Source organism: Orbicella faveolata, unplaced genomic scaffold (genome assembly GCF_042242905.1).
Source record: "Orbicella faveolata isolate gen_17 unplaced genomic scaffold, um_ofav_v1 contig_34, whole genome shotgun sequence".
In the NCBI taxonomy this organism is placed as follows: Eukaryota; Metazoa; Cnidaria; class Anthozoa; order Scleractinia; family Merulinidae; genus Orbicella; species Orbicella faveolata.
The window spans coordinates 23,737,694-23,750,705 of NW_028301563.1; the positions used below are offsets into that span (position 1 = coordinate 23,737,694).

Here is a 13,012-nt window from a genome sequence, read left to right on the forward strand (position 1 = left end):
ACTACCGAGGCTAATTTCACTTGCCCTCTGGGCCACTGAACTTCTATTTTCACTTGCCTAAGAACAAAATTTACTTGTCCTGGGCAATCGGACCTGGTTTTTTTCCTACCCTGCTCCTCCCTCTCCTCCAAATCTGTGTAAAAGCTCTTTCGACCATACACCATGGAGCTATGTCAACATTCAGCTGGTAAAGAACATTACAAGACCTTCTTGTTCACAATGCAGTTTTCGTCGTGTTTCTTCGTTCACATTGAAACGCTCGAAACGTTTGATACAATGTGAGAAAGCACCCACGCCGTCATTTGCGCATGTGCGTGTGATGTGAGTGACGTCAGCGTTGTAGAAGCCCCTGTTTTTTCTATCCACACCATCTGTACCATAGGTTCTGTATTTTGAAGTCTCTACTCTGAACAGCGTTTCATATGCATGCGTTTTGGATGAAAACGACGTGCGTTCTCTACCGTGTGTGGACCGTGAGCGAAAACGTGTTAGAAACTGTATGTTTTCAAACGGAAACGTACCCGTGTGGACGGCGTTATGCGTCATTAGACTTTTTTGGTGCACTTCGGCGGCAAACTAGGCGAGTGTGGTGGAGCCAATATACTCATGGCGACGCTAAACGAGCCTGATGTGCCACGAAAGCGTACCAAGGTCCGATTAGGTATATACCGTACCCCACCCGGGCCCCAACTATGCCAAGACTACCGCCATATCAGGTCAGTGACTTGACATCGCATGATATCAGTAGACAAGGCTTCTGACTGGCTTATTGCAAAAATGGAAACAATTAGAGCTGAATATCAATTATTATTGATGTTTTTTTTTTCTTTTTGGTTGTTTAGGGATCTTTGCCGGCTAGCTGAACTTCAAAAAGTAACGCAAGAACGGAAACTAAAGCAGCATCTTGTCACGTTAGACTGGGTCACGCAGTCAGTGGAAGCTGAGAAACTTTTACCGGAAAGACATTTCAGACCAATTACTTAAAATCATACCAGCAGTCATTCATTCTTGCTCTTAGTTCTCCGCGCCAGAAAATACTGGGAGATCTGGGAGCCATCTTTGGACGCTATGAGGTGATTTGCCCATTCAACTAACGAGAGCCTTTCCAAAGGCCATTACGGATAAAACCATTGACTCATTCTACTTTGTGATTTTATTGGAGGCGTTCATGAAACATTGAACCGTTTTTTTGAAATATTTAACAAGTAAAGCCTAAGCCCTGTATTACACTGTGATAAAACACGACGGGCATTTGAGAACACAAGGGAAATGTAGAAAACACAAGCCGCAGGTGAGTGTTTTCTACATTTCTCGAGTGTTCTCAAATGTCCGAAGTATTTTGTCACAGTGTAATACACGGCTTAGGCTTCTTCATTTGCTTTGTGATATAGAGGTAATGTGGCGAAAAACAACAAAACACGCTTTCGCTATGTTTTATACTGTGATAAAACATGGGTTTTTGACCAATCAGAGCGCGCGTAGGGTCCTATCTATATTATAATACCAAATTAATAACCAATGATAGAGTACTGAAAATATACATTTATTAAATAGTCTTAGATTTTATTACAATTGAGAAGTAATCACATCGTCTGCCGCAAACACAAGTCTAGTCGTTTTGTGATCAACCTAACTCGTGAATGAAGAATGTTATAAAATGACACAGCAGAACTACTTTCCAATACTATTTTAGCATTGTAATATCGTAATATAAACACCTTGTACATCGCTAAGAAAATCTTACCACGTGAGCCCTTTATCTACAGACCATGGTATTAGGTGCTAAATACTGATACCGAAATTACTCTATCGCCAGTAGGCAAAAAGCTGAAAGATCCTCTAGTCAAAAATTAATTTTAAATTCCTTCACACGGGGTATGCATCTGAGGTTGGCCTCTAATGACACCAACCTGACGACACGTTGACATCACCTGCATTATGCAAGTGTTCACCAAACAAATTACTGAAGGTGCCTGATTTGGGTTGCGTTACTTACACGAAACCTTTTTCGTAAAAATAGAAGTGTTTTGTTGTTGTTATTGAGTAAATTCTGCAAGCAGCCTACTTCATACTATGTTCTATGTTCATTATTACTCTAATAAATTACATTACATAAGTAATTTATATAATACACTCTGTACTGTTTTTAGTTATGTAAGCTTTTTGTCTACGCTAATTAACTTAACGTGGCATTGACCAACCCGAAAGTCGTAGCTACTTTGGTTATTACGCACCTTTACTTTCTATTTATTGTAATTTTTTGTTTCTGTGTTCTTGTTGGTAATATGTAGTATTTATTTACAGATAGATTGATTGTAAGAAATAGTGCAAAACAAAAAATCTGAAATCTACTGTTATTCTTTATGAAAGCAGGGTTGGACACTTAATTTTGACAGCACTCGCCATTCGGCGAGTGACCCTCAAAATGCACTCGCCCGGACCAGTTTTCACTCGCCCAAACCGAGGATTATTACTTCAATTAAAAATTCTATTTGAAGAACTTAAACCCCAAGAAAACACAATCACAGTCGAGGTTCTTTACATTTCAAATAGTTTTTTATCGATGAATTTTCGTGAGATCCCTGCAGTTTGCGAGTAAACGTTCTGTTTTTCTCAGGCGCGGTCGTTGGACGCCATGTTTACCTGATCACTGATGGCTCGATAGTGACCAGCAGTATCACTTTGTTCAGCTACATGGGTTATGTAATTATCACTAGGAGGAAGCCATATTTGTCTATTTACGAAGCTCACTGTTGCCTTTCAGCGCCAATTTATTAGTCAGTTCGGAATATAAAACTTTGTAAAATAGAAATGATAAGTTTATGTTTAGGGATTTTCTCAGCAAAATGGAATGTAAAAAACAGTTTATTTCGCAATATAAAATAAGCTCTTGGCAACGAAAATCGCACTCGCCAAACGGGTGAGTGATCGATGATTTGCTCTCGCCCGACACTTTGAACACTCGCCTGGGCGAGCGGGCGAGTGCTAATATCCAACCCTGTCAAAGTGTTTTTTACTGTTGGGTAAATTTTGCAAAGAAAATCCTCTTTTACTGTGCCCTATGTTTATCATTACTCTAATAAATTATATACTGGCTATCAAGCAAAAAGTGTCAACGGACACCTTGATTGCATAAATTAACATTGAACATGCTTCCGAGTGGGGTTTAGGGCGAAAAAAAAAATGCAGAGTGGAACGCACACTGGGGTTGAAGATCTCGCCCAATGCCACCCCCACCCCCTGTACAGACCTCGCGCTGTTTGACAGAGATGTGGGTTCAAGAATAACATCAAAGTGCAATCACCAAATATCTCTACGTGTCCACTTGGGATTAATTAGGGACGAGAGAAAAAAAAAAAAACAATTTTATCAATATAAATCTAATGAAATGCGAAATCTATAGTAAATATATATTAGTTGTTAATTGACGTTGCTGTTTTGGTTATTTAAATTCTCTTTCACTTAACTTTCTAGGGCAAACTAAATACAACGAACGCTGTTATTTCCCGCATCTGAGTTACCTTCTTTGACTGAAACTTAACTATGGACTGAACAACATGAAAACTGCCACTCCTTAAGCAAATAACGGTTTGAACCTCAGAGTCTAGGGTACTGGACACGGTCGTGTGTGTAATTTAGAAATCCAAGATAATATTTCCTTCTTGCCCGCCAGCAGGCGCATAAAAACAGGGAAGACGGGGTTTTCACGTGCCGATTTCCTTCCCTGTTTATACCTGCAAAGCAGGCTTATTTCCTTCAGCTGCGGGCTATAACTTCACCTTTACAATGAATTCATTAAAGCTCTTATTCACAGATTCGGGTCAACATATTAGAAATTTTCCTTGTTGTAGTAGAACTTGACTCCCTCGGCAACATTGCTGTGTGCATTTGCTGTTTTGTGGAGCTGATGCGAAAGAGCTGCTGGTCCACAGAAAAATACACCAATTTTCGTCCTGTAAGAAATCGAAATTCCAATATTATTAATATTCAAAAATACCCCTTCCTCCATTTAGATTAAACTCTTAAACAAAGATCATGTAATTCTTCGGATTATGAGTCTTTTACCATAGAGTGCTTGACATTTTTTTTTTTTTTTTCAAAAATTGTAACGGCGTATTCAGGGACTGCCGAATCTTCATTGACGACCGTACAGAACGTTTAGTGTTTCACAACGTTGCATTAAGATAAGTTTTCGACTTAGTATTCTTTATATGTGAATGCACCTAAAAAACTCCACGTACCAAATTACTTCCAAATGTTAACCCAGTGCCGGATCTAGGGGAGGCCCCCCCTTATCTTGGGTAAAATATTAAAAAAAAGTCGCAGAAGGAAGAGAAGCCGGCAGGGCAAGCCTCCCCTCCGCCCTCGCCCCCCTTAGCTGAAGGTCTGTATCCGCCACTGTAACCTGACCATTTGATCAACAGTAATAGCTAAGGGCTGAGTTATGGATTTGACGGTATTCTGTAAGGCATATGTTACCGTACGTCCATGACGTGGAAAAAATCATCGATAACCTTCAGAATCTAGTTAGGACCCATGGTTGTCCCCTGACTAGTCTAAATTTGTACTCATCTCTTTTGAAAAAGCCAAATTTCTTTTTTGTTGAATTCAATTAGAGGCCCCCCCTCTCCCTCCCCCACTCAGTGAATCACCGATAGCTCAGCTTATATTTTTTGTTATCATTAATTTTGTTGTAATGTTGTTGAAGGATATTATAGCATTAGACGAGAACTCGAACAGTGTAGCTTACCTAGGATGTGCTCTGGCGACGTTACCAAAGATTCCGTTCCACTCAGGCCGGCCGTAGCGAGTTTTTTGCTTACAGCCTGTAATAATGTCATCTTCTTCATCTTCATGAAGGACAATGGTACGAGCCTAATGAGGAAGAAGGTCAAAAAACAACCTTGAGAATCTATCGTAATTAAATCGTGTTTATTGATCATGCATACCCAAGATAAACGATATTCTTTTCCACGTCCGTACCGTAAAGAAGTCCATTTTTGACTTAATTTGTTTTGTTTTCCACGACTTGGAACTTCAAGATAATTTAATAAAATCTTGTCCTTCCAAAATTTCGGCGTCCGACGCGAAATCGAATTATCACGGTAGCTTCGTTTTGCACATCAACTGATCACGGAAACTCACCATATTTGGACCCCATCCTCTAGTAAGGTAAATATTGTACTCCAAGAAATCTCCGTTTCCTGTTTCCACCATCTGAAAAACAACACGTTGGTTTAGGTTTGGTTTCACGTCTCGACACATGTACAACCTGTAATACCCATTTTGACAATTGAGAGGAGGTTGGTGGCTCATGGGGGAAATTTTCCTTTCAAAATTCCGTGGTCAGCCGCGAAATGAGGTGGTCTGACTTTTCACATTAGACTTCAGTTTGTATCTTTCGACTCCAACGCGCGCACGCCCAGCCAATTCATTGTTGATGCGGGTAGATCATGTGTGCGCATGTTGAGATCTACTGTGAATCGATGTGAAATTTGAGCAGCAGTTTTCCCGAGCAGGCATCGAACCCGGGCCGCATCGGTGGGAGGCGAGCGCTCTCACCATGAGCCATAGCTTGCACATGCGCCGAACCGTAAACCTACCCCTTTAAAAAAAAGCTAAATCACGTTCACTTCTTTCTAGCGATCTCGTTAAAGCCGATCCTTCGCAAGCATTGTTAGTTACTTCACGATTCAATCTTCCGAAAAAGAATTGGCAAAGAAATAGAAACTCACCCTCTCTTCTAGATACTGCAAGAGATCTGTAAACCACTCGAAGGCGTTCGTGTCTGGACAGATCCAAAAGAAATAAACTTTCTTAACCACTGGGTTCACGTTATTTTGTTGGTGTTGATACCTGGAAACGCAAATGACAAAAATATAATGAAAAGAACGTCTTCCGAAACACACTTTAAAATCACTCAGATCACCTCCTAGAACTGACTGCCTAACCATTTTGACACATTTTTTACTGGTAAAACACAGCTTAAGAACACTTGCAAGCCGTTCACATTACCTATAGCCTAGTTGTGATTTAAAAAATGCTCCACCTGGTCTATCAAAATCCAAAATGATTTACCGTCCCATTAATTAAACTAAATCTCTGTGTTTATCTATAACAAATTAAAGAAGCCGTTGAATTGAGGTAGTAGTTCTTATCGTTTTCTATAGATAATTTGGTCAAACTTACCATATCGACTTCAAAACCGACGCGAAAGGCGTCACTCCAATACCTGCGCCAATGCACATACACACTGGGTACTTGAAAACGTCCTGTGCAAAAAAATCATCCAATTAAAACTTGTCTGTACTATGCCTTTCATTGTCGCAATTACGACATAGTCTAATTTTAGAAGCGACTGATATGACGTCACCAAAACTCTTAACTTGTTCAATTTACTGTCAATTCTACAAAGCTCACTCTTAGATCATGCCAATATAATTTAACTTACCGAGCTCGCCGTTCCAAAAGGTCCGTCAACAGCAAGTCTACGAAGCGAAAGAAAAGAAAAACCGAATCACAATCGGATCACAAATAAACCAGTGGTACTAGAATATAGTTCATGGGGAGGAACATTGAGCGGTTTTCAATTGAGCTTTATTAAAACCAAAACCAACGTGATCATTCTAGCCAATCACAAAAGACGCACAATCCAGAGAACCAATCGAAACCCGAAGCAAATACTTGATTACGTTGCTATTGCGAAGTGCGGGAAAACGTATGTGTGTGTGCGAGCCACTATTAGTTTTAGTTTGGCTTGAGATTGGATGACAAAGTGGCGCGATTTTTATAAGTAAATAAATACATAAATTAATATATTTAGAGAGGAAACCACATCAGCCTTAGCTGGTTTTCCTATAGGTCCTCTATCCTGGCCAAATTGGAATTTGCAGTGTTGGTTTTTGTGGAGGGAAGAAAACCGGAGAACCCGGAGAAAAACCCTCGGAACAAGGCATGAACCAACAACAAACTCAACCCACATATGGCATCGGACCGGAATCGAATCCGAGACGCATTAGTGGGAGGCGAGCGCTCTCACCACTGCGCCATCCCTGCTCCCCCTAAACCTGTTCCTTTAAGAATAGTGACGCAGTGACGCGAAACCAATGCACTACTTTGAGAATCAAGTGAAAACTGCTCCATGAGAGAGAAAGATCGATTGCACTGTAGTAATAGACGATTTTTGAAGTGGAAAGCACGATAATGGCTACCAATAAACAGTGCAAGATCTCTTAGTGTTTTACAGGCTGAATACCAAGCCTGGCAAGCCAGACGTATCTCCATTATTTCTAAAGGTGACACAAATTGTATTGGCGAAAATTAGGACTGAAACCATCATTTTTTTCTCTGCTAACCTTGGCATGTCAGCTAGACTTCTTGTTTCTTTTCCATCACCACTACAGAGTTTAGCCAATCCACCTAACAAAGGACAATAATAAACAAACAATCAGGAAAATAAAAGAAAACAAACAATGGTTATTCACAACTCCTTAGGTCTGTTGTAATCCACCTGCTATCGTTGTTCTGTACTTAATCACATTGACTCGAGCGGGACTAAAGGTCGCGTTTGAATCATGGAGAACAAATGACAAGCACAACCGCGTTTAACTGTTGTTGCGCGAATGTGACATTCTTTTCCTACTAAAAACTGCCTCACCTGTCCAGTCTCCAGCGATACGAATATGCACAGAGAAGAAATCATCCTCCGGGGCCTAAAAAAAAATGTGTCGTCATTTATTATTAGTTGTTATTAGCCGGTACACTAAAAGAGAAGTGCGTGACATTGAGCGATTAATGACTGACCCCAAGGGAAACAGTGAGTGTTGTTTCCCTGAGACCCTCAATGAATATCAATTGAAAGTCGAGGGGAAAAAAACTCACTGTTTTCCTTAGGGCTAGTCATTAAGTGCTTTGTTACACCCCCCACCTCAAAAATGGAACAAACTGAGAAAAAAATTATTTGCTTGACACCGGCTGGCACACAAATTTGCCGCGTTTTTAAGGTGCACGACCTGATCACGTGCCGGTCGAAAGTTCAAGTTGTTTCCTTAGAGAATTAGTGAGTTTTCTTCGCCCCAGAGATATAGTGAGTCTTGACCCATAACACGTGACACGTTCTCTTCCAATCGGAAAACGTGTTTGAGTTGGGAGGCATAACAATGGCTATTTATACGCACTAGACCTATCAAAATCACAGGTTTTTATTTAACGGAAGGGCACTGTCCAGAGATAGTTATGAGTTGGATTGATTGGCGCTACATCGATATCATGGATTCTAACTCTTCTTTTATTTTCTTGTAGTACATGTACAGTTCTAGAAATCTTAGGACAAGCTAACTAACCCATTTAACTAATCATCGGCGGAAAAAGAGACTCAAGCTTAGCGTTTCTAGATATTATGTTTGCCTAAATTAAGTTAGATTAATTAAGGTTTCACAAGTTTGAACACAACAGCTTACCGACGTTAGTGTAAACGGGTGCCACTCTAAATGAGAGAGCTTGGGACACTTGAGAAAAATATACTGAAACGAAACGAGGAAAAATTAAAATTCGTTACTATTTCTTGTTTACAAACATTCACCTTTCAAGACGAGTTTTAAACAAAGTAGCAGAATGGTTTGAAAGGAGTAACGATTTAGCCAGAACACAATTAAAACAAATAAGAAATCAAGAAATGAAAGAAGTAAAAATGAAAAGACATACCTGTCCGGCTTCGTGATGGAAGCCAGCTTTTTTCATTTGGATTTCGATAACTTTGGATGGATGGTTAACGACCTGCACGATAGAATAGAAACTTGTGAGTAAATTAAAATCTACATCGCATATCGATAAAGATCGTATTCCTCTGACTTCAAAGCTAGTAAACTTAGTAAGACACCCTTATATACTAATTAAGAGCAATGCTGAAAAAACGTACAATGTTTCTTTTAATAAGACCCTTATTAAAAAATCTAAGAAGAAAGTTCTAATCAATGATGAGACGACACCTAACGCCGACGCTTAACGTAATAAGAAGCAACTACAACAATATTTGGACAGACTGCTCCTAGGTTCTTTAATTGCTTTCAAAAGTCGTAATGTTCTATCACGCGTTAAAAATTTCTCCAGTGTACCATGTTAAGGCACAAGGAAGTATAAAGTGGTTTAACTCAATAGCATGTTCCACACACACAAGGTATGAAGCCGAACCCTCAGCAGTTTTCATCAGATCTCTTTTAATTACTAAACACACGTTGTGCGGTATGAATTACTATGAGTTCAGTAGCAACTTGATAGATAAATTTGTTATCATGATCTTACCTTCAGGATCTTGACCTCTTGGAACGAGCGATAAAACCTGATAGCACGTTCAATAACATACAGTATCATTGGTCCAACGACCCATTTCCAAGTCTGCAAGAGAAAAAAACGGTGATGTTCCCATCAAGACCTATCCTCGCGCGGGTGGTGGGCAGTCAAGTCTAAAGTGTTTCGATCAATATCTTATTCAGGAACGAGGAGAAAGACTCAACACTTAAGTCTTGCAAGTCAACTTTCTTGAAGAGGTCTCGTAGTCACTCGCTGCCAGAAAATATGTGTGGATCATGGGTAATGATGATCACACCAGTTAGAATCGATTAAACTCGATCTACTGGCATAGATTCAAAAGTGATTTCCAACGTTAAGCTAATGACTGGACTTACATTCATTCCAAAAGGTACAAATTTTGGGAGTGCTTTACAAGGTCCGTCCTTTTCCCACTTGTTCACGTCTTTGTAGCATACTTCAGGGTCATGTTCATCCACGTTCGACTGAAATCGCACCACACCCCTGAAAGATACAAGCATTTGTTGATCTTGTCATAAATCAGAATAATTATGTCCAAGAATTACCGTAAAAAAATCTCGCCAATCCAGGCATTAAAAATTTTCTGAGTTTTCTTTGAAATATGAGATCATCTTTGGATATAAACTTCTTTGTTTGATTTTTCTGGTGTGTGAAATCCAAATATATTTGATTTACGTGCTCCAGTCTTTGTTTTCGGTTTCCCTAAACATATATGTAAGTTAACGATGTAAAATAACCGTTGAATTCAAGCAAAAACAATAATACAGCATTTCTTTAATAGGTTATTTATTGTTATAGCATAACTAAAGCAAAGCGCGCGTTCTGATTGGTTAATTTAGCGTCTACTATTTACCCATGGGTGTACGCTGCTGACGTGTGTGCTGATGTTTACAAAGCAAATCTTTTGACAGACATTGTTTCCAAAGTAATGGCCGGCGTCCTTCTCCCAGAAATGCGACACTATCTTCACAGTTGTGTGAAGATGAAACTTAATCGAGTTACTGGTGTGCAGTCGGTTGTCATGAATGAATTTTCGCGCGCTTGTTTTCTCTTGTCATGTAAGACTACACGAACATTTTTTTGTGATGTAGCTCAACAAAAGGACTTCTGTTGTTCCAATATCTCAATGTTATGTTATAAAACAAATGGTAAACGCCATAGCGTGCACTATTGAGTTATGGATGCACTTGGGAGGTTTGCTAAGCACTCAAGAAGCTAGAGTCGCACTCGGCTATCGCCTCGTACGACTCTTACGCTTCTTTCGTGCTTAGCAACCTCCCGCGTGCATCCATAACTCAATAGTACACGCTATGGCGTTTACCATTTGTTAAAAAAGGTTATCCCGTGCGCAAGTGACGATTGAACAAAGATGAAACTTCTAGTATTTAACTGATTGGGACTTTGACTTTTGCAGTAAACCGTGGAACAAAGAAGACGAGGATTGTGTTGTTCAGCAAGTGATTTAATGAGTGCGGTACCCTCCCTCTGTTAAGAGTGCACTTTTGAAAAATGTACATAAGCGCGCGAGGCCTGCTGTTCTTGTTCTTGTTCTTGTTTTATTTTTGCCATTTATAAATATATAAATGCTGGATGAATACGTTAACTTACTGTATTCCATGAACGACCAAACCAATGTAAAAGATGACAAACATATGATGATTGTACCAAAATACTTCAAAGTACGATCTCCTACAGAAAACAAAAGACATTGAGAATTTACCCACGTTGCCTATGAGAGATCAACTACCTTGTCAGAACTCAACAGAAAGCAATTCTCAAATTTAGATCTAACAGTGATCTCAACTGAACGCCAAGAGAAGTAACATACCTTATAAGTTCCGTCGAGGAAGAAAGCTGATGACATAACAGAGAAAAAGAGATCAATCTAAAAATGAAATTATTATTAAACATCTAAAACCCTCCTTACACTAAACCAGAGAATTAAAATACTGACTATAATACTTCCACTAAAATCTGTCTTAGAAAATAAAATTGTATTTTTTTCCCCCTTTCGATTACCGCATACTATGTGTATAACTCAAAGTATCGAAAATTGTATTAACTCACTTAGCTTTTAACATTAGTTTGGAAATGGCCATTTCTTATTGACAAATGATTTAACAAGTCTGCAACAACTGTGTTGCATGATGCCTCGAGTTAATGTCTCAGGGATGAAAGCATTTGTTTTGAGGAAACCATTTTAAATATTAAGCTTTCTCGGAAATTCTGGATCTTTTTGTTGAAAGTGTGGTTTTTGAAACTCGTAGCTTGTAATTCTGTGCAATTACGCGAAGGTCTTTCCGCCCAGCTGTAACAGAAGAAAAAATGCCTGTTCGGTTCGACAATTTATAACACGTTTCGTTTTCGACTTACCATCAAAATAAGGCAAAGAGTAATCACAGCTCCTGTTATTCCGGACGCTACAAAAGACAAACATGTAGGATTTCACAAAAAAATTACAAGCAAGAATCAGAAACAACCAATAGCCACGCATTTTGTGTAAGTTCAAAAAGTTCAAAACCATCTTCAGAATAATAATCAGCTTTCAGCGTAGGAATGGGTTGGATAAGTCTTCCCTAAAAGCCAAGTGGCTTCATAATTGGCTGTTATGTTCTTGAAAGGAAACAAGAAAATTCCCGTATTCCTAAAGCTTGGTTGGCTAGCCTGCGAGCAGGCCCAGCTTTGAGTCAAAGGCGCGAGCGAAGAGATCCGGCGGGGAGGAGTCTGGTGCGGAAACGCCTAGAGAGGTTGGGATGCAAGTCCACAGGCAATGTTTAAAAGTATTTAGCGATTTGTTGAACCCATTCAATTTGTCTTCGAGATCACAACTGTTATGAGACTGGAGGTTATGTAGCAACAACTTTCAAATCCAAATAGTGCATTTAAAATCCACCACCTTAGTTCACGTCTTACGTTTAACCCTGTTGGTTATGCTTTTGCTTTTCACACCACGACTACGGATAAGAAATATTTAAAGATGTGCGACACAAGCGCAGAGCAATTTCATCGGTCATTAATTCTTTTTTGATGAGATATTCACGTGATAATATTCATTACGTTACCTAATTTCCACAGCTCAATCACTGGCACCTAATAAAGAAACATCCAAAATCAAATTCAAGCACAGAGAAGTCCATGACTCGATTTCCATTAATACTACACTCGACATGCAGTAAAACTTTAGATTTAGTCCTTATCAGAAGCTTAAACAAACAAAATTAATCCTACTTACCGCGTTTGTGTCCCTTATTGGGTTTAGATAAGCTTCGTTGCCGATATCTTCCATATTATTCAGTCTCTGAATGAGCGTGTCGTTGCTCTTGTGCGAATCAACAAAAAACTCCACATTAAAAACGTGAGCCACAATGTGGATGGCTGTCGAAATAATTAAACGGCACAATTGTTAAACAAAAAAATAATTTAGAAAGAAATTGTTGACAAAGCTACTATTTTCATTTCTCACTGCTTTCTGTATATTCTGAACCTTTTGCCATATGTGTATGTCTGTGCTCGATTGTAAACCTTCTTTACCAGTTGGTAAGAAAGTAATTAACCTTACCATTATATGGCTTGCTCTGTTAACGGGCAAGATGAACTAAATTCTGCGCTGTGATCGGCTACCCGCGAGGGCAACATGGCGCTATCTTACCCGCTCGGGATTACGCGCCGTGTCCCGCAAGAAAAA

At 39.4% G+C, this 13,012-nt stretch overlaps 2 protein-coding genes across 3 annotated transcripts in view; one reads left to right on the top strand and one right to left on the bottom strand.

Moving 5' to 3' along the window:
* Positions 1-3,428, top strand: part of LOC110050476 (DNA ligase 4-like) — a 32,620-nt gene extending 29,192 nt beyond the window's left edge. The window contains exon 30 of the mRNA XM_089271821.1: positions 843-3,428. Coding sequence (XP_089127947.1) covers positions 843-984 — 142 coding nt within the window. The 3' untranslated portion in view covers positions 985-3,428. The remainder of the gene's footprint in view (positions 1-842) is intronic.
* The window catches only part of LOC110050485 (NADPH oxidase 2-like), a 29,071-nt gene continuing 17,581 nt past the window's right edge, over positions 1,523-13,012 (bottom strand). For both annotated transcript variants that reach the window (XM_089271819.1, XM_020756408.2), the window contains exons 6-22: positions 12,560-12,702; positions 12,390-12,417; positions 11,701-11,747; positions 11,156-11,181; positions 10,936-11,016; positions 9,684-9,810; positions 9,301-9,393; positions 8,704-8,775; positions 8,460-8,522; positions 7,658-7,712; positions 7,356-7,419; positions 6,452-6,488; positions 6,190-6,272; positions 5,736-5,856; positions 5,146-5,217; positions 4,751-4,875; positions 1,523-3,953 (exon numbers count right to left, since the gene is read on the bottom strand). In XM_089271819.1, coding sequence (XP_089127945.1) covers positions 3,830-3,953; positions 4,751-4,875; positions 5,146-5,217; positions 5,736-5,856; positions 6,190-6,272; positions 6,452-6,488; positions 7,356-7,419; positions 7,658-7,712; positions 8,460-8,522; positions 8,704-8,775; positions 9,301-9,393; positions 9,684-9,810; positions 10,936-11,016; positions 11,156-11,181; positions 11,701-11,747; positions 12,390-12,417; positions 12,560-12,702 — 1,361 coding nt within the window. In that variant the 3' untranslated portion in view covers positions 1,523-3,829. The remainder of the gene's footprint in view (positions 3,954-4,750; positions 4,876-5,145; positions 5,218-5,735; positions 5,857-6,189; positions 6,273-6,451; positions 6,489-7,355; positions 7,420-7,657; positions 7,713-8,459; positions 8,523-8,703; positions 8,776-9,300; positions 9,394-9,683; positions 9,811-10,935; positions 11,017-11,155; positions 11,182-11,700; positions 11,748-12,389; positions 12,418-12,559; positions 12,703-13,012) is intronic.